A 23,375-nucleotide genomic window follows, 5' to 3' on the forward strand; every position below is an offset into this window, starting at 1 on the left:
TAAAAGAATCCCCACTCGCATAAAAAGTGCAGCTGTAACCAATTCATTTTACTACGCAGTGCTGCAGAGCCGTGCACGCCGCTTCTGTCGGCCGGTGGAGGGTTTAATTGCCTCTGATTCATAATCATGAGCGCACTTGACATCCTTCTGTTCAAGTAGGTCTAAAAATCACCACGACCTCTATTACTACATTTAAAAGTGTTGGTTAGGATTTTATTAAAGATCAGGATTAATTGTGTGTCAATACAAAATACTGAAATGAATGAGGTAGTATGTTTAAATAGTGTTCTATGGCAACAAAGGACAAGAACAATAAGATGAAGTATATGATTAATACGAGACTATTAAGTGAATGAAAACGAAAAGAGGAGGATGAAGGTAGAAGGAAGAGAATGAGAAGGTGCACAAGAGAAGTTGAGGAAAATAAATGTAGGAAATAAAAGATTATGAATGGAGAAAGGGGAGGAAAAGAAAAAGAGGACGACAAAAAGCATAAAAAGTAAAATGAATGGAAGAAAAGAAAGAAGGAAATGTGCAATAACATGACCAGAAATAAAAAGTGAGGAAATAAAATAAAAGATAAAAGAAGATAATCAGGATATAAGTGCCGTTCTTTTCATAGTCTTCGGGGACGGTCTACAGCAGTGATGTCAAAGAAGGCGCATTTTTCTGACCTTGACGTCGTGCGCGGGCAGCAAGCGTAAGTATGGAAAGAGGAAGGGTTGTATATATGAATAAGCAACCTGTTGGATTAAGAAAACAGTGGTGCACAAACTTCAAACGGAACGTGAAATTTTATGTCGATATTTTGATATGGCTTGTTTCTGTTTAATATTATCTATATTGTCTGTAAAACAAAAGTACTAATATTAATTTCTTAATATTGCAGTTGTGTTTTAAATCTTAATAACATAATAAAGAGTTAAGAAGAAATATTCACTTAAATTCCATAGTAGTATAATATTATACTGTATTAAGTGGATGAAACACATCATTCATAAAGAAAGTGATATTCCAAAAAAAGAGACTGAGTATGACATGATAAGTTGGAATTTATATTGATGGTATCTTTAGCCTTACAAAAGTAATCAATAAACTAATCAAAACAATATTACAGTACAAGGCAAAGTTACCTAGGTACTGTATCTGTTTTAAGTGTAACTAATAGTACATAACAAAACTCTTATCGCATTATGCTTTTAAGGTGATATTTGTGAGCAACTTCCTATCATCAGAATATTAAATTATTTTCTCGAAATCTGCTGAAGCTATAGAGCTGACGTTTTTACAACACATGGGCACTTATCTTTTGCTTATGATGTAACAGTAGTTGCTTTGTTAATTCATTTCCTTCCAAACAATTTCCATGCGAATATTTTCAAAAATTTTCAATACACTATCTTCAGTAATACGTATATACGGTATATTAGATTTACGAAAACATTCTGTAAGGCTACTAAATAAATAGGCCTATACCTGAAAGTTTCACTTTTCTATACGGAAAGTTGAGAAAATATTTCGTTTGAATACAAAAGTCAAACTTGTGAAAAATGAGCATTAAAATTAAAACTTACATTCTTATAATGCACTTACCCTTCTCAGGAAAATCTAAAAATTAGCATGGATACAGTTTTAATAAGTTCTCTTCCCTTTATCTATTGCATCAGTGCCGGCCATCCCTGAATATAGCTCGACCAAGCGGCATATACTACCTCTTTCGTCTGTCTCTTTCCTTTCCGCTGTAAAGCGCTCAGGCTCTCCTGGGCTCTAAAGCGCGCGCTTGCTCCTGTGGGCATAAATTGACATGCCTGGTCTACAGGATCAAAAAAATGTCTATACAACATAGGGACAAAACTTGATAGTTTTCCCAGGAAAAATATTTATTTTCTTATTTTATTTCCGTTATACTGCTTATATCGTTAGTAAAATTACGAAAACAATTACATCAGTAGGTATATCTAGCAAAGAGTTAATATTAGTTTAAATATATATTTGTGTGTTCTACTACGTTTTCGTGAAATTAAATAAATATGCATGCTTAAATTTGTTAATATTCTGGCGTGAGAGACGTGGCAACGTTCAGCAGACAGTATTCTACACAGACGTAAGTACGAGTCAGCTGAGTTCAAGCTCCCTGTCCATAGGTATACTGCCAAGCGGATGGCAGTTCAGTACAGGGTATTCAATAAACAACTTACTATGTCATTCACAGTTTAGGAATATCATATGTTATTAATTTATGGAGAAAGTCGTCGTAATTCAAGTGAGACAAGAAGGATGTACCATCAACGTTTTCCTCAAAGAAGATTACCTAATCGGCGAACTTTTGTAGCAGTTTCTCAACGATTTTTAGAAACTAGAAGTCTCTTACACCGTTTCGACAATCACACAACTATAAATTTGTTTAAAAATGATACTGCTTTACGGAAGCGGGAGAGATTAAAATTTTACATTAGAAAAAGTTCGTGTGTTTTTGTGCAGAAAACCATTATTGTTTACTTTTTAGACATACAATAAAAATGGAGCAATATTGTTACATAAAATATAAATTTACCATAATGTTCTATTAATTAAATTGAAAGTTTGTATTTGCTGCTCGTTTTATGTAAACAACAGTATTATCATGATCCGCCCCTGCATTAGAACAGAGCATCTGTACCGGTATGTCTGTACCCGCTTGAGCTGTACTGTTACTTATAAACCCACTCCTCCCTATCCAGCAACGTTGTAAAACGTCTAATATTGTAAACTTTAATAATTAGTTAAATATTGCAATTAGAAGAAAATTGAAAGGACATTTTTTCTTCCTTATAACATGACTAATCCTCAATTAAAATAATAGCACTTATATCCCTTACACCCTGTATAGAAAAATAATGAAGATGCTGACGGGAAAGATTGTAGTTGAAAAGGAAAAGAAGCAAAAAATGAATGAAGAAAGGCGGAGGAAAAGAAAAACAGGATGACGAAAAGCATAAAAAATAAAATGAATGGAAGAAGAGGAAGAAGGACCTGTGATATAGAGTGAGCTAAAATAAAAAAGTGAGGCAAGAAAATAAAAGATAAAAGAAGACAATGAGGATGGTATATGAAAATAATGAGAAAGGTGATGGGGAAAGTAAATAAATTGCTGGTTAAACATTACACTCTCACCTACACACACATACAAACCTTTGGAAAACATCAAAATGATGTGGTTACGAGGTCAACATTCAGGGAAAAACTAAAATTACAAGACTGTGGTCGTGAATGAAAATGTCAGTTGCGTCGCCATGGTTCCAAGTAACAGAACACGATCGGCTAGGTTCCAAGACCAATCTGAGCCAGGCACCTGGCTTCGTGGAATCAGACACCAACCCCATAATAACTCGCAGGCGTTTACTTTTCCGCCTCAATACCTTTAATTTCTGCGTATTACAACCACTGTCAATTGATTAAATTGTACTGATGTGAGTTGGCACTACTTTCCATAGAATATCTCGGTTAGGTACACATAACCGAAGACTGCTGTATGCAGTACTCTAAAGTACAGATTGAAATCCGTCTACGAGCCATGGTTCGAATCTTGGTTCATTTACAGATTAAAAGTTGTCCCTATACTTTGCAATGTGTGTGGAAGTCTCACCCCTACACATCATAATTAATTCGCCATCAGTCTACAGTAAATTTGCGCACACCGAATCCACTCCGAAATGTGATTCATTCGTATATATTCAAAGATATGTTTGTGTGTGTGTGTGTGTGTGTGTGTGTCCAAAGTCTACCTACTTCACTTGCGTGATTCGGGTTCCGTATATTGCGGATAGATGGCAAGACTGTGACCCATTTTCAAGTTGCACACCACTTCGGCGGGCCACGCTATGCATGATGTGTACCTGTGGAAACTTATGTCGTGTACTAAAATGAATGTATGTGTCAGTGTTTAAGTGTAGTGTAGAGAATGGGTGCAGATGATAATGAAAATGAGGAAGGGAGAAGGGGAAACCCAGTGCTGGCACGTAGCCTACTCCTGTCAAATAGCACCAAGAGGACCGCCAGGCTTAACGTCCCCGTCCGACGGACGAATCACTAACAACAGCGACAAATGTCTTTTTTCATATGCAAAGATATAATTATATTATTATGATGGGATCAAACGTCTTGATACTTCATTACTGGATACACACTTTTAACACTTATATAATCACTGATTAACTTTATAACTTCTTTAAAGTGTTAACATTAGAAAATCACCTGGATAGATATCTTAGTTATTTTGATGCGCGTTGTCCTGTATTTATGTATTAAATAATTTGTTTCGTCTTGCTACTTCATTGTTGGATACACACTTTTAACTCTTATATAATCACTGATTAACTTTATGACATCTTTACTGTGTTAAAATTAGAAAACAATAAAGAAGTTATAAAGTTAATCAATGATTATTAAGTGTTAAAAGTGTGTATCCAAGAATGGAGAATTATTTCATTGTCCATATTATTCATGTATTTTGTTTTAGTGTTATTAATTGACAGACTAAATATATTGGTTTCATCATGTATCTGCTTGAAAATGTAATTAACAAAATTCAAATTCCGGGATAAAATAACAATTTCATTAGCAAATATTAACTATTGAGATCTTATATTAAAACTGTATCACTTAGGTTTATTTTTATTTTCCGGACCAACGCCAAATAACAATGTAGGTAAAGAATCTCCTAATCTGATTGAATTAAAAAGGTTATAAAATTCCCCCAGAATTTATTTTTTACTGTAATCTTATTATGTGTTCATTCCAAGATCATTTTTGTCAAATTTAGTAATTTGTTTGAAATTCCAAATTCGGCCATTGATTGAAAAATATATTATGTACTATTGATATAAACAAAAACCTGTTTAAAATTAACCTGTAACTGATTTAATGGCAGATTGAATTCATAAAACTTTTCTAAACTCAGACGTAATGAAAATATCTGATCAGTAGTAGATAGGAATCTTTAGAAACCACACTGGTATTCATTAGAAATCCATTCCACATATATGGTTCAATATATTTTGGATAAAATATTAGTAAAAACTTTGTACAGGCCGATTATTTAGTCCTGACAGCTCAGCGACGCGAAAGAGGGGAAATAATAGGAGTAGTGGGGAGAGTTCCGGAGTAGAGATAAGGGCGAGCGGTCGCTAAAGGAATGCAGTACAGCTTAACTGTACTGGAAACACAACGCCATACCTCATGCGAGACATCCGATCGCTCTGACTGCAGGCAACAGACTAACCTGAACATCCCTTGGCGTAACTTAATGGACTCGCCTGACCCAGGCGCACATTGCCGGCGACTGTCGTACTGTAGCTGACGTTTAAAAGTGAGCTACATATTGTTACAATCCAATTTGTTAATTTTATATGCATAGCAGATATGACATTTCACTAATTAAGCATTTGTTATAGATTCCAGATGTTCATTATTATATTATGAATACAGCACACTTCCATGAATTCTTTACCGGCATATTTTATTAGTTCTACATTAGAGTAATCTTCTCTGGAACTTCCATTAATTTTCATCCTTCGTATGGTGCCATATTCCACACTGTTGAATGACATTAATAACACCAATCTGCGATGAAATTACTGCCTCCAAAGTTGAATGTTTTTAGGGTACTTTTAGCATGCTGAAGTCAAATTCGAAGCCAGAAAGTTCCTATCACGTACCATTTTTTTGTTATTTTAATTTTTGTATAATATATTACGACAATTTATAGCGTAATTATATAAACTATAATACTTCAACAACTGTAGTTTTAGTATGTTAAGATATGAAAACCAAATATATTCAACATAGTTTTAAGATGTTTATATTGAAAATCAGGGATAAAAGATGTTTCTTAGCAGATAGAGGGTGCAAGCGTATAAGGAAGTTAGGATGAAATAACGTGCAGCCTTGTCATTATCTTTATTTGTGGGAGATAGAAATGCCAGCCATACCTTGGTGAGAGACTCAACTCAACTCGTCTAGTTCCTCTCACATTTCAATAGTCTGTGTTTCACCTGGAAACGAAACGAAATCAGTTTTTGAAGCTTTATTGTGGAGTAGAAAGTTGAGAGTTTTTAGTTCAGTAAGAAAGTATTTACCATGTCGCATAGAGAATGTATAAATAATCCAGACCATTTTTGTGATATAACTTATATAAAGTATACTCATTGCCTAAGCAAAGGTGTAATTTTACAGATTTTGTGAAAACATCATATCTTGCTTATTTTGGAATCAAACTTAGAGATCAAAGTAAAACTTGGGCACCACACAAAGTATGTAGAGTATGCATTGAAGAACTTCATCATTGAATCAACGGCAGAAGACTGTTACTATGTTTTGGAGTACCTATGGTTTGGAGAGAGCAGTCGAACCATAGTAATGACTGCTACTTCTGTTCGTGTGATGTGAAGGGATACGATTCTAAAAATAAAAAGCATATCGTGTATCCAGTTATTCGGTCAGCCATTTTACCTGTACCCCATGGGCCTGATGTACCAATCACTGTGCGACTAGAAAATCTTGAATAGTTTTCATTGAATCTGATGTAGTGGTGAGGAAAATTGTGACGAGTGACAGTGACTACCAGAATCGGGTGCTGCAGAACTTGGCTTTAAATAAGGAAAGAGACTGTTTCAAATACATATGTGAGAAATTTCCACTACTACCTGAAGCAAATTAAAAGAAGGTATATTTAATGGTCCTGACTAAAGAAAACAGATGCCTGATGCAGCATTTAAAAACAATGTGGATGAAAAGGGGAAAGCAGCATGGATATCTTTCTGTGAATTTGTTTTAAAATTTCTTGATAACAACAAGGGTCATAATTACCGAAACATTGTGGCTAACATGCTTCAAGCATATGTGTAACATGAGTATCAAAATTCATTTTCTGTTTTCTCACCTAGATTATTTCCCCAAAAATCTAGGATTTTGAGCGAAGAGCAAGGTGAACGATTTCACAAGGATCTGCAGGAGTTCGAAAGGAAATACCAGGGACGATGGAGCATCAGTATGCATCCTCATTATTGTTGGATGTTAAAGCGTAAAATATCTGAAGACAAAAATAAAAGAAAGTGGAGCAGGAGGACTTCTTCAACTAAGAAGCAAGTGGTGTAATTTTTTATGTGATAAATTGTGCTAATTTATACATCCAATAGTGAAGTAAACAAGACAAAACAAAGCAAAAACACTCTAGTGACATGTATGAACAACCATACTCATAATTGCAGCAAGTTATGTCTTTTAAATATTGCTTTTGCATTTGAAATAAAAAAGTGAAATGAAAAAGTTTGTGATGAAATTCACGTATTTATACAATACATTTAAAGTGATTTTGCAAACAAACCTGACGTGATAGAAGTAAACGGATTGAAAATTCGAATTCAGCACATCGACATTATATAAAATCACATTACTTAGTTTAGGCAACAAACACAAAGTTGAAATTCGCAGGCTATGTAATGAATGGAAAATGACAACGAATAAAGGGAAGGCAGAGAAAATAAAAGTATAGATTTATAAGCTTTTCTTCTTGAACTGTATTAAGTTAAGTTGTGTGTTTATACTAGCGTAACAGCTTAAAATCCCACTGAATGGATATGTTACGTCAATTCAGACTGCAGAGTCTGAAAAAATAAAATCATAGTAGGCCACGTGATGGAAGTAAATAGACTGTGGTACAGTGCAACACTTGCAGGAGGGATAACAAAGATATGTCTAACATAAACGAGAGTGCCGGTAACGTTGGGGTACACGCGACCATAGCTAATGCCGTCTGGGGCACTGTACCACTATGAAAACTATAATTACACTATTATAGGGCACCACTGCACCTGATTCTTATGTACGGTATAGACCTGTGGTATGGAACGGTGCAGCAGAGCAGAAATTACAAGAAGTTCGATAGTTGCTAGGTGACCACACACTGTGATGTTAGAAAAGGTCTTAGTGCCCACACAGGAGGTGTCTACTGCAAGAGCGACTTAAGTTGTCCGTTGCTATGGAAACTGATTCAGAGATGCGGGAAGTATGGTTAGCAGAGCATTTGTGGCAAATTAGATGAGTTGTTTTTTTCCTGGTATGAACATGTGAGGACTATTCTGATCCATCACAGTGAAAAAAATTAAAAAAAAAAATTTGCTTCATCATACCACAACAATAAATCAGCAATAATAATAATAATAATAATAATAATAATAATAGCAATAATAATAATAGCAATAATAATAATAATCATCATCATAGCAATAATAATAATGGCAATAATAATAATAATAATAATAATAATAATAGCAATAATAATAATAATAGCAATAATAATAATAATAATAGCAATAATAATAGCAATAATAATCATCATCATCATAGCAATAATAATAATGGCAATAATAATAATAATAATAATAATAATAATAATAATAATAGCAATAATAATAATAATAGCAATAATAATAGCAATAATAATAATAATCATCATCATAGCAATAATAATAATAATAATGGCAATAATAATAATAATAATAATAATAATAATAATAATAGCAATAATAATAATAACAGCAATAATAATAATAATAATAATAATAATAATAATAGCAAAATAATAATAATAATAGCAATAATAATAATTAGTTATTTATTATTATTATATTATTATTATTATTATTATTATTATTATTATTATTATTATTATTATTATTATTATTATTATTATTATTATTATTATTATTCTGCAGTGTCTGAGAAAAATGACATAAGTCACTTTCCACAAACCATTTTTGATAATTTATTGACAACTTACGGAACATCTGCTCGCTTGGAAAAAGAGACATAAATATTCCTCCCATTACAGTAATTCATACAGAAAAAAATCAAATCGACATAAACCAGTGTAAGTTGTCAATAAATTGTCAAAAAGGTTTGTGGAAACTGACTTATGTCACTTTTCACAGTCACTGCAGAATTATAATAACAATTTCATCACCATCATACCACCACTACCACTACCACTACCACTACCACCACATCACCACACCACCATCAAACAACAACCATCACACACCACCACAATACCACCATCACACCACCACCACCACCATCACCACCACACCACCAACAACACCACCATCATCACCACCATCATCACTATGCCACCACCACCACATCAACCACACTACAATCATCACCACCACATCACCAACAACACCATCACCACCACTACACCAACACCACACCATCATCACCACCATGCCACCGACACCACCATCACCATCACATCACCACCAACACAACATCATCACCACATCAGCACCACCACGAAAACCACCACTACCAACGTAGGTGCTGAATATGTACAAAATCCGTTCAAAAACTCAGAAGAAACAGTAGTCATACGTTCACAAACTGACGGATAGACAGAGAGGGGACATACTCTGAAACACTTTTTCGGTTGTCAGAGATGCTGAAGACAATTATTTTCGCTAAAATGTTCACATAAAGTTTTCGGAGTATTACATTATTTTGTGTCAAAAAATATCAACGATCCAGTTCAAAAGGGAAACAACTCAAAATTTGAAGTTTTGGGAAACCTGCATTTTAAAGCTTCATGTTACTATGAAAAATTAAAAAAAAAACATTGAAATTATTCCAAACTCTGTTGATAATGTTTTATACATACTATAAGTTTCAAATTAAAATGCGTTACTTCGATTTTTCATAGCAACATAAAGTTTTAAAATTCAGTTGTTTGAAAACTTTTTGAACTGGCCCATCGATATAAATAAATATATTTCTGATCTTAATTTTAAAGTGGTCCTCAAGATTATTACTTTCCAAGATCAACATCACAGGCAGAGCAAGTGGCTTGTACATAATAATCTGCACAGTGTTATTATTTCTGTTGTCCATCGACAATAGTATCATGGTAAACAATAACACTTCCTTATTTACCTATACGCCATTATTATTAATATATTCATGAAAAAATATTAATGTATTCGTAAGCAGAGGTCGCAGGTGAGGAAGCAAGATTTCAGAATAAGAATGAACTTGAATTATGTACAGTACCGCTGCTCTAATCGCGAAAAAATCGAAACGTAAATGTTGCACCGCGTACTAGGTAATGCGGACGTAATGGTAGGTCTTCACTTCTCGAATATTGTAGGAACCACCATAATAAAATTCTTTTTATTATGGCGCGAAGAGCCCGCTGCTGGCCTGAGGAAAGGTAAGCGATCATCCAACCAGAACTAAGCTTTGTATCGTTGTAATGATGCTCGTAGTCTTTTTATGATTATTACAATTTTACTACGTCATACTATTTTTGACCAATAAAACGGTACGAAAGGACGTCTTTCAACCAATCATGGCTTCTTATCGCACAATTTTATCACTTCCCTAGCATTTGTTTCTTTTTATCACTACCCTAGCATTTGTTTCTTTGTTTGCCAACATTTCAAACTGAAAATTCTTTACGGTATTACAAAACATGATTTTGACATAATTTGTTTCCCGCATAGATAGCTGACTGAAATGGTGCCACCGTTCAAACATTTTGGTGAAGGTAACATTAGTGAAAAAGAATTTTAGTAAGTCAGTTAATATCTATTTTATTGTATTATTTCTTCTAATCTTTATATATGTTCCTCTGTTTTTAATCACCTCACTACCATTTGTTTCTTTATTTACCAACATTTCAAACTGCAAATTCTATACGGTACTATAAAACATGCTTTGCGATCGTCATTTGTTTACAGCATAGATAGTCAACTGAAAATGGCGGCTCCGTTCAAATGTTTTGTTGAAGCTAACATTAGTGAAACAGATTTTCAGTAAGTCAATTAATATTTTATTGTATTAGAGTGCTTTATTTTCTGTAATCGTTTATACTTTCTTCTAATCGTGTAATAGTCAATTAAATCCCACTCGAGTTTTGATTTTCTCTAGATAAATCATAACGGTTAGTAAGATTACTGTTGATAAGATTCCAGGCTATAATGTTACAATTTAGGTAAAATGTAAGTTGCCGTGTTAAGTTACGAGAAATTATGACCTATTTCAAATTGCATTCCTTAATAATATGAAGTTTAAAGGGGTAATGTTGTGCTATGAATCATGGACATGACTATGTTTTACGAAAATACGCATTTTTAGAATCGCTTACACTAAAAACGTGGTTTTCTACATTCCATATATGTAGAGTATTTTTTTTCTAATATATTGAATACAATGCTCGTCATATTTACAATAACATCTAGCAGGGAATTAAAACGCCAATCGTGGACTTGAGAATAATAATTTTACTTAAAATAAAGCCACTATTTGAAGAAAAAAAAACATAGCATAACAATAACAATGACTCAAAATCGGCAGATTTTTTTCTTAAGTTGGTGATAAACAGCATATGTAGATTTCGTGGACTATAACTAAAAATGAGTCTCAAAAAATGTATTATTATTATTATTATTATTATTATTATTATTATTATTATTATTATTAAGTCTTAATACCAGAGACGGGAAACTGCCACTCTCAGAAGATAGCTTAGCTTCTCCCGGTACAGTTGCTGTTGTACGTAGATACTCATGCTGACTGCTCTGTTTACAATATGAGTTTCGCACCCCTAGTATCACCAGTCTTATCATCACAATAATTATCACAATCACAATCAATATCGCTAATATTATTAGCATTATCGCTATTATTCTTATCATTATCTCCACTATCATCCCCACTGTTGTTGCTATCAGTATTATTATCGCTGACATTCCTATTATAGTCATTCATTCATTCATTCATTCATTCATTCAGTGTTGTGCCCAACAGCAGGTTTTTCACTGCAAACCCAGCTTCTCCAATCTTTCCTATTTTCTGCCTTCCTCTTTGTCTCTTCATATGATCCATATACCTTAATGTCGTCTATCATCTGGTATCTTATTCTGCCCCGAACTCTTCTCCCGTTCACCATTCCTTCCAGTGCATTCTTCCGTAGGCACTTTCTTCTCAGCCAGTGACCCAACCAATTCCTTTTCCTCTTCCTGAAGAGTTTCAGCATCATTCTTTCTTCACCTACTCTTTCCAACACAGCTTCATTTCTTATTCTCTCTATCCACTTCACACGTTCCATTCTTTTCCATATCCACATTTCGAATGCTTCTATTCACTTCTCTTCACTTCGTTGTAATGTCCATGTTTCTGCCCCATACGATGCCACATTCCATACAAAGCATTTCACTAGTATCTTCCTTCGCTCTTTTTCCAGAGGTCTGCAGAAGATGCTTCTTTTTTTTTATTAAGGGTCGTATTCATAGACGTGACTTTGGACCAAAGTTGACTTTGGAAAGTACAAAGTCACCATTTTCCTATTCCCAGTGGACACTTTGAGGAAAGTAAACTTCAATCGTGACTTTACTTCGAAGTCGCTGAAAATCTAGACTTTGACTTAGACTTTCGTTCATAGACAAAAGGAAAATGATTGATATTTGGGAAATTGTTGAATTTTCCGAGAATAATGCAGACATCCAGGAGATTATTAATGCTGCTCATGTTCCTTAGCGTGTTATTATAGATTATAAATTCAAATCAAGCTACAGATTTGATAAACAGACAGTATTAAATATCATCGTCATATTTCAACTTTCATTGATGAATAATCAACGAGGATTATCTGTTCCACCAATAAATAATACAACTTATTGCTGGTGATCTCGTCAGAGTTTAGTGCCGATAGACGGCAGGCGTACTGGTCCCTTAGGTTTGACTCGCTCTGTAGATTTTCAACTCTTTTAGAACCAGTGTTGCCAACTGGACGGAAATTCCATCAAAATTGACGTAATTTTTCAACGTAGCGGACGGGAAAAAATGGCTTTGACGGGTGACGGATTTTCTGGCGGAAATTATGATTTACATCACGTTTTGACATTTTTAGCTGCAGTCATATTTAATTGTTTAATTTTTGGGAGATTTTACTTTTTATTTGAAAAGCCCTGCCTGTTCCATACTATGTTTAAGAATCCCCTGTTTCAGATTTCCTCGTAATCAAGTTATATGTTGACAAATTATTATTTTAATCAGAATTGGGAAGTAAGTTGTGTTATTTTTTTTTTAATTCTGACGGATTTCCAGGTGTTATACTGACGGGGATACAATTTTATGTGTTGGCAACACTGTTTAGAATGTTTAGAACTACCTGACTGATAGTATTAGGCACTTGTCTCAGTCAGATGCTTGTTCAAAATTTCTAGGACGTGAAGTTGTATAGTGTGAATGTCTACTTATAGATGTTCCGAGGGCTTTTAAAGAAGTATGGTTAGGAAAGGAGAAAAAAGAAGAAAAAGCATAATCTTCAAGAGACAATTCTGTATCGAACAACAGCTAAATGCAGTTTCCCCATCCCTGAGTAATGGAAATAGCATTGCTTCGTGTACAGATCACGATTTTCGATGACATTGCACTGAGAATAGAAACATATCGACTTCAATTTGTATTCAGTCATCTTGACCTCTCTTCTGTCCAACCTGATAAGGATATCATACACATAACACCAGCAAGAACGAGTCTTCTTGTAACATACCATGTTTTTATATACGTGAAGACACTACCCAAGCTCTGTTTTCCATTTCTTTGACGAGTTGAAACAATTAGTTCTACTTGTCAATTTACGATCTTTTGCTTATATATATTTTGAAGCTTACTTCAAAACATACGTGATTTGACTCCATCTTCAGGTCACCACGTGAAAATAAATACATATTTCATAGCCGTTTCTTAAGTAGAATTGAATTCTTAATCCCTCATTCAACGTCTGTTTCGATATCTCCTCACCCGTCTGGTACTTCAGTGTTGTAGAGCGGGATTTACCATTAATCGAAATCAGTTTTATTCCTCCGATGACTAGAATGATACTTGTAAAAGAGAATATCGGAATTCTTCTGTTTTCCCCAGCACTAAACAATTCACCCACACCACTTCGTATAATCAACAAATGTGGTTACTTGGCTAATATTAAATGCAAATGGCCAGTCACAATGCAAACGACCAATTACTAACGCTATACTTCAACAATAACTGACAGTTATTAGAGCACACGAATGAATTGATGAATTAATTATTCTAAATCCTGAAGAAGAATCATTTTTGCAATTATTTTCTAGTTTAAGTCCTTCATCAGTCTGTTAACTAGAACTATCTTGGGTCCCTTCTTGAATAAAACACATTTAGACTAACATTTGGGCAGTAAAATTTTATAGAAATATTCTCAACATTATATAATATTTTTTTAGACTGGTTTTTATAAAATGTGATTTTTGGTCAGTGTAGCGATGGAGGAAATAAATTAAATACCGATATATTGATATTGCAATATATTGCAAACCCAATTTCGATAAACGATATATAACGCAGAAAATATATCGATATATCGAACGATTATCAATATATCGCTATTCCGTAAGCAAAATGCATTTTCAGGCGTACATTTACTGTATTACAATAAAATTACTTAAATTTTAATATTCCTTTTTACCATTGAAATTAACACCATAACAGTCAAATGTAAAATTGTAACAATAAACAATACATTTTCAATACCATATTACAGCCGTGGCGAAAAGGACATGGTGCGCCGAGCCACTGTGTAAGCTGCAACGTGCATAGCACCTATGGAGGGAGGCGGACAACCGAAGGGGAAGTTAATGTTTAGGACGTGTAACGAAGAAGGAAATGAACAAGAAAACATAGGACACATTACCACAACCTAAAATTAACTGTCTTCAGAATGTCTCTGCGACAAAGTTTCAAAATCAGGAATTATGTCACTTACTGCCAATCGTAGTTGATCACGAAGGTATTTGTCTGTCAGTCGTGATCTAAATTTGATTTTTACTATTTTCATTGTTGAAAATAATTTTTCACAAACGTAAGTTACAGCGAACATGGCTTCAACAGAGCAAGCGAAAGAACGAAGCTTCAAATATTTATTTTTTTTCCAAAGATTTGAAAAGTTCAATATCTGTCAAGTCCTTACATCTAGCTTACATTTAACGTCACATTGTAAATCTGTGAGTTTAAATTGAAAATCTAACCGCATTATTCGTACATCTGCTGTAAAAGAATCGACGTACAGAGATGATAATGATAATGATAATGATAATAATAATAATAATAATAATAATAATAATAATAACACTTAACCTTTTAATGTTTCATCAGTAACATGTAGTAACTTATAATGCCGTTTTATGTTATACAACCGTTTTCCTAGTAATATTTGTGAACAAATCATACATTTAATATTTTCATCATATTGTAGCAAAAGAATGCATCCTCCCATCCTACTTGAAACTTTCGTTTTTTATAGAGGTACATGGTTTCGAGAGAGATATTGCGACGATATGCCACTCGCAGGTCCGAGACAAATACAAATAGAACGGAGTTTGACTCCAGTGAGTAAGAGGGTGGGGGTTGTAGGTAGGAAGCGAGAGAAAAGCACTGCGAGCCACAATGTGCTCGTGAGTCGCATTTTCGCCGCGGCTGCCATATTATGACGTAAGTCTAAACCTAAATAAAAATTATGATGGAGGCAAGGGAGCTTAAATGATATAGTGGGAAAGAGTTAAGTGAACTCTACATGGTTGAATACTTGATATTGGAACACGATTCAATTATTCTAATATTATATAGAATTCAATCCAAGACACAGATATAATGCTTTTTTTTACCTAACAACGTAATCACTTTTAAATGTAAGTAAACAGAACTTGTAATTATTTTTAATGTAAGTATACCGTACTTAGAATGTTACAAGTTTTAACAAACTTCACAGTTGATTTGATACAATCCTTCTAGTAAGTTCCCATTGCAAGTTATTGTTAAACTCCAACATTCCAAACAATGGTGATGATTATAGGGATTAAATTTTCATGCACTAAAAGATATAAGAAAACAGAATGTCAGCACTAGGTTGTGCATAGAAATCATAGACGTAAACAAATGTCACATCGGTATTAAATCCTTGCTTCTCTTTCTATTTCAGAATATAGAAATAAAAGTTTTGAAGCCCGTTTTGAGGTCAGACGGTTCCCTTTCAGAGAGAAAGTTGCTCCTGCCTTGGAGAACATTGATAGCAATATTAAAACAGTAGTAGATAAACCTCCTGTCTGTCTCACGTTCGCACACTCTGCATTTTGAATTTGGTGCTGCATATTAAACACTTTGAATTCGAATTCCAGTCCATCCAATTAGAACAAGGTATTGAGTGAGGTTGCACAATTATACAGGGACATCATTTTATTTTTACTTCAATTTTTATTGTACCCGAGTTTTTTAATGTACTTCACTCCCACCCCTTCTACTAATGAAGTTTCAACTGTTCTCCAGACAGAATCAAGACCACGTATAGTAAACAGCACTGAGTTACTGAGTATAGTACGTTCAAGAAATATGTTCGCGCTTCCAATGACGAAAGAGCTATCAATATTGAATCACATTTTCGCACAGGTACTGTCCGTTTGCCTACGTCGCATCCCGATTTCCCCCACCTGCTTCTGCACAGCCCTCTGTAAAAGCTGGGCTGTCTTAGCTCTTTTCTGAAAACATTAATTTCTGTTACAAATTGGACGTTTAAGTAATATTATACAACTGTTTAAAATAGGCCCTAACTTAAATAAAAGTGCCTCGTTAAGTAATTAACTGTCACGTGATTTCCCCCCTTTCTACGATCCTGCGGCATAACCACTTAGACGGACAGTAGATAGCATGTCTGAGTAATTTTATCTGTGCGGGTCGGGCAGAAGTGAAGATTGAATTTACAGTACGTAAGGTACTCTTTTATAGAGTAGGTACAGAATTATTTCAACATGAGTTACTAGTACGAAGGACGAAACTGGCAATTGAAATTAGATGCAATAGTCTATAGTGCGATAATATGCACAAAAGAACTGAAGCCTGTATCGAAATGAACGGCCACTATTTTCAAAAATGTGTTTAAATATCCATATTATGATTGTTTTTCATTTTAACTTCATTCTCTATATTGTACGCTAATGTGCTGTAGACAGTATAATATACACTGCATAATGAATACGTTCGCATAGACAGGTCAGTTCGTGAGTAAAAACACTTATTCTTAATACAGTACTGCATTTTGATTAAACACAAACCTAATGAAAATTATCGAACTCAAAATCGCGATATTTCCTAGTTTACGTAAATGGATGAACTACTTTTCTTCCCTCCTGTACTAGTAAAGTGCTTTGTTTGTGTTTTACGCCAGTATCATCGAACTCCAGTTGTGGAAGGGGATAGCTAACGGTGTTTCCGGTTCTCTAAAGGTATAGCCAGGTTAATATTAAAAATGTTAGTAAAAATAAAATGATGTCCCTGTATAACTGTCCACCTTTATTAGCGCCATCTCTCGGGAACTATCGGAGTTGTCTAGTGTGGATTTTGTTGTTATTGATAGTGATAGTAATTCCACAAAAAATCGATAAATTTATCAGAAAATCGATATATTATACGATATATTGAATCAAAATTTCGATATCGATATATCGCTATATCGAAACGAAAATATCGGTATTTCGTAAAAACCGATATATCGTTCCCATCTCTAGTGTAGATCTACATTACCCCGTCCATAGAGACATCCGAATGATAAAATAGGAAAATAAAGGAAGTATGAAGATATGCATAGTAACGAAATGGACTACAGCATTTTCAAAACTATATGAATCAGGGATTGCAGAAACAGCACATGTCACTATTTGTGGCGAAGTGAGTTTATTTGAGTTTCATGGACTGTTGATATAGAGCTATCATCATTCCATGCAGAAGCCACATGTCAGTATAGCCGTCTCACATTTGGAGACCTGTGAAATCCTGGAAGCGCGGAAAAGAACTCATGTCAAAGACATATGCCGACACATTGGTTCCGATTCCAGAAGGCAAACATCTACGACACAAGGATACAAAAATTGATCCCAAGGAATGACAGATGTCTCAATTCTGGTGGTGAATACGTTGAAAAATAACTCAACCATTGCTATATCTGTTCCAATAAAACTTTCCATGAAATTTTGTCTTCTTTCTGTAAACGGCCCCAGGAAAACTTATTTTTTAAGGCCTTCGTAATTGCGCTCGAGTGGCCAAAATTTGTGTAAGCACTTTTTTGACATTATTAAAATGATGATAGAAAAAAGATTAATTTTTTATCTGCCCCCATGAGAATGTTTGCTTGTAAGTACAAAGAAGAATACCATATTTACCTTCTTCATTTGATATACAGACAAAATCGTGCCAATTCAAAGAGAGAAGCTTGACGGTATACGCAAACTAATGCGTTACATACCACATGAATATCAAGAATTTTACAATAATATTCTTCAATGGCCTATTATGAAAATATAAGTTCATTTAAATGCTGAACTTATGTGTTAAGTACACAGTAGGCCTATGCATAATATATTATAGCCCTAATTTGACAAATAAACTTTAGTTGAACTGAAATTATTATACTACAATTTTGATTCCTTGCAGAAAGAGCACATGTCAAGTTAATATATATTGATTTATTTCATTAACAATTCATTAGATTCCAATTAATGTGGTATAAAACGACACATCTATTAGACTTCTGTCTGTAGAAGCCAGTACTATAACCAATGATGTGGTCTACCTTCAGTAGACAGTGGATGCGGGATGACTTAAGGAAAAGTGAAGTTGTTTCGTATCGGAGTATATGGCACGTGCCGCGCCGCCCGGCTTTTGTGTACTTGGCGAGTGCAGCAGCGTACAGAACGAAGGAACCCCGGTCCACATTGCAACGCAATGTGTGCAGTTGTGTTATCCTGCTCAAGTATTTAGTACGAGTTGAATAGTGTAGTGCTGATCCATTCATAATGTCGAAGTCAAAACGTTAAATTCGCTCAGAGATACGAAATGCAATTAAGAAGTATGAGAGTGACATTTTATGTATTAACGAAGACAATATCGTGTGTAATGTATGTAAAATTGAAATAAAAACCAGAACAACTCAGCTTATGGAGAAACATTTCAACAGTACATCGCACAGGAAATGCGTTGAAATGAAATCTGAAGAACCATCATCATCATCATCATCATCATCATCATTTAGCTGACGAGTCTAAACGACACGTGCAACATGATGCTCAGTGCAAATATTCCTCTGAAGAAATTGAGTGATCCCCATTTTAGAGTTTTCTTCAGAAATTCTGTCGATACAAAAAGACGATTCAGCTGCGACAACTTACGAGAATATATCGTCGTATACTGCAACGCTGGTAATTGCATCAATGATGACGAGGACTGAACTTGCAAAGTATGTGCTACACTACTACAGTACGTTGTTTTTCTTTTCCTTCTGACTGTACGGAGATACAGTAGATTGTTGGTCTCGTCTGTTTACGTTTAAAACCTGTTGAGCCAATGGTCTGAATGAAAAAAAAATGTAATCTATAGTAAATGTGCACCTACATTCAACGATAAGTCATCCAGCATCTACTGTCTAATCATCAGTCTACTGAAAAATTTAGTTTTCATGACATGTGCTGTTTCTGCAATCCCCGATTCATATATAACTAAGACCTTTGAAATGTAAAATAATTGTAAATTCTCCTTGAACTACAGACATTATTTTGACACAATGGGTAGATAACAGGGAAATGTTTGAACAATTTGTTCATTTAAATAATGGTGAAAGTGCATCAATATAGAATAATAATTCAATAATCACTTTCTTTGATAGAAGTCTTGGATTCGGTATGGAATGGAATTTCAGCCGAATCGGTCCACATTCGAAATTCACGTCTCTTTTAACCAGAAGCCGTCAGTTCATTGAACTACGGTTGGTCTACCATAACTCGAGCTACTGGTATTATAACAACTTCTTACAATTTATCTGGAATCAAACTTCAGCAGAATCTATCTGGAACAGATCTTCAATGGAATGTGTTTGTCCTCTTTCGATCAGAAACCGCCAGCTAACATAACTACGGTTGGATATTCATAGCATCGAACAAATGCCATCTTCATTTCGTTTCGTAAGCCACTCTTGTAGTGAACAAATCAACGACATCCAGTATGGGCCATCTCCCTCCTGGAGGGCGGCCAACAATCAATCAAGATATCGATTAATCGAAATGGTTTTACGAGAAATAATTGACGTGCAAGATTGCTCAGACATATTTAAACTTGCGCGTGATTAATGGAGCTGCGTTCTGGAGAGATCTGGAACAATTAACTCGAGTTTCAACTATTTTGCTACGTTTTCCACGTTGCCTTGGTAACGCAGCATTTTTATTCCACCTGAAGCTTCGTATTAATCGACAGGGGGCAACACTAAGCACCAGACCCCTGGGGTTATCCCGTCAGGGTCCGGGGGAATCAGATTCCCGGGATGGAGTGGCACGTTGAAGGAAAGAGCGATACAACGCACATATCCCGCTACTGCATTTCCAGCTTTGTGAATGAATAAACACGTTTTAACATATTATGTATAGGTACATTTATTATTTATACTCATTTATCTATTTATTCATTTATTCTATACATTTATTTTTCTCTCACAATATACAATTTATTTTAAAATCATTACTATTTGTGTTATTTGTCTTTTACTTATATAGGGTGATTCACAAGGATTTACCGTCACTTACAGAGGTTATTTCCGAAGACATTCTCAGCAAGAAATGTCATATGAACATTTGTCCTAATCTCAATATTTTCAGAGTTACACCAATTTGAAGTTGTTGTAAAATACCTTTTTTCTTTAGTTTTAAGGGTAAAAAATATTACAAATAGAGAATGAACTATTCAGAAGTGTCATTTCTTTAATTGGCTAATGTTGCGAAGCTAAAAATGTGTTGGTAATTGCTTTGTACAGATTTTGTTTTTCAATTTTTAACCAGAAATTACATCATTCTTATGCACTTATCACCAAAATTGTTACAAATTATACGACTTTAGGAACTTGATTCTTTACAGTTTAATTATGCAGCCTAATATACAGTCTTAAAGAATTTACAAGTGTGGCGTGATTTGTAACAATTTCTCATTAAGGAGTAAGAAAATGTAATTTTGTAGTTAAAAATGGAAAAAAATCTGTACGAAGCAACTATGGAATTCACAACACATTTTTTGGCTTCAGAATACTAGCTAATTAAAGAAATGATACTCCTGAATAGTTTATTCTTTATCTGTAATATTCTTTTACCCTTAATACTCAAGAATAATTGCATTTTACAAACAACTTCAAATTAGTGTAACTCTGAAAATATTGAGATTAGGACAAATGTTTATATGACATTTTTGCTCAGAATGTCTTTGGAAATAAGCTCCTTAAGTGAAGGTAAATCCTCCTGAATGACCCTGTAGTGTAAACATTGGTAATTTCGTGGCAGTGGTTATTTCGTGACACTTTTTCTTTGCTCTTTTGTGAACTAACCAATGGTGTTACGAGATTCAAATTTCCACCAAGGGATTGCATATGTTGTCCAGTTTCCAGAAACATACAGCTAAGCTTTGTGTGACTATTGTAGTTGCTTCAGTGAGCTTTTATGTTTGGAGAGAGCAAGTTTGCGTCGACTTCTCAGGCATAATTATTTTTTGGATGTTTGTAATTACATTAAAGGCTTATTACTAAAGGTAAGCATATGATATTTGGTACAAAGATTTATTGTATCTTCATGAAATTTTAGGAAATATTTTTGGAATTTTAGATACATCTGTAGTCGCCATATAGGCTTAGCTTTACTGATAGATATCTTAGCTGTTTGAGGCGAAATTTTGTTGAGCATTAAGTGTTACATTTTATACTATTTTAAAAATTGTATTACAATAGGAATTTTAGAAATCTGAAGACAAGATGTGATAACAAAAAAGAAAACGGAGACGCAATGGGTTCAGTGTAGTTTCTGTTTGATTTGTTATCATGCTAAGTGTCAATGATAAGTGCTAGATGACTTACTTGCAAGAATTGTGACAGAAGATGGAACATGGCTCCACCATTTTGGACCGGAGACAGAGGCAGACAATGGAGTGGCATCGTGCAAATTCAACAAAGAAATATAAAATTCAAAAGCACACCTTCGGCAGGAAACGTTATGGCTACTGTGTTTTTCGATTCAGAAGGACTCTTGCTTGTGGACATCATGCCACACGGAACCACCATTAATTCTGACGGGTATGTTGCAACTCTCAAGAAACTTCAAGTTAGACTAAGTCGTGTTCGACGACATCGGGAGAAGCAGGATGTTCTGCTATTGCACGACAACGCACAGCCATATGTCAGTCACAAGACCACAGACCAGATCAGAAAATTCGGATAGACAACACTGAAATGGCCGCCTTACAGTCCTGAACTGGCACCGTGCGATTACCATCTCTTTGGTAAACTGAAGGATCCCTTCGCGGAACGAGGTTAGAAGATGACTCCCTTGTGCACGCTGCTAAAGAGTGGCTCAGACGTGTTGGTCCAGACTTTTACCGTGCTGGTCTACAGGCCCTCGTTCCTAGGTTACGTAAGGCAGTTGAAAGGGACGGGGATTATGTAGAAAAGTGACATTTTTGTTCCTTAAGGATACATCTACATTCTGTGAAAATAGCAAAGCTGTAGGATAAAAATATAATTTTTAAACAAACGTTATGCATTACTTTTGGAATTACCCTAGTAACATAGGCTATAGTAAAGTCCGTAATAAAAGTGTTCAGTCTTTCAGGGCAAAGAAGATCCCTTTTCAATTTCAATTTTTACTTTGATTTCATTCTTGTTATGTGTTGACATGTATTTCTATGTTTTCTTTCTATGAATATTAGACGGAATTACTATGTTTGAAGTCTTGTAACAATAAATGAGAATTTCATTTGACTTTAATGAATTTTTCCACAATTCTTCTACCTCTCACGAAATTATCAATGCAATATCACGAAATAACCAACCTTTCAGCTTAAGTTGTAAAAGTGGTTTTTGGCACATATTCAAGAACGTATCCAATCTTTTATGTCTCCATATTTGTACAGCAAGTTATCGTCTTTTAGATTAAAAAATCGGAATAAGGATATATTTACACATTTGCATTTTAAATTAGTTTTCATGAAATTATCACGAAATTACCTATATTTACCCTATACTGTAATCGACTTCTGTATTATTTCCTTATATTGTAATGTCAATTCCTAAATACTTCCATAGATCACAGTGTGTTATGTATTATCCCCTCTCTTCCAGGATCGTATATTTTGCGGGCCGTCGCCAATTGTCATATATTTTCTTTTATACAAATCCCCACTTTTCGCACTGCTCCAAAGGTGTGCTTAATAAGTATTCTAAATAACTTTTTCGTAGC

At 34.5% G+C, this 23,375-nt stretch overlaps 1 protein-coding gene across 1 annotated transcript in view; it reads left to right on the forward strand.

Annotated features, from left to right (window-relative positions):
- LOC138697014 (putative transcription factor SOX-15) overlaps positions 1–23,375 on the forward strand; it is a 203,553-nt gene that overhangs the window by 17,042 nt on the left and 163,136 nt on the right. The window contains exon 2 of the mRNA XM_069822607.1: positions 8,970–9,357. Coding sequence (XP_069678708.1) covers positions 8,970–9,357 — 388 coding nt within the window. The remainder of the gene's footprint in view (positions 1–8,969; positions 9,358–23,375) is intronic.

This window comes from Periplaneta americana, chromosome 3 (assembly GCF_040183065.1).
Source record: "Periplaneta americana isolate PAMFEO1 chromosome 3, P.americana_PAMFEO1_priV1, whole genome shotgun sequence".
NCBI classification, from domain to species: Eukaryota; Metazoa; Arthropoda; class Insecta; order Blattodea; family Blattidae; genus Periplaneta; species Periplaneta americana.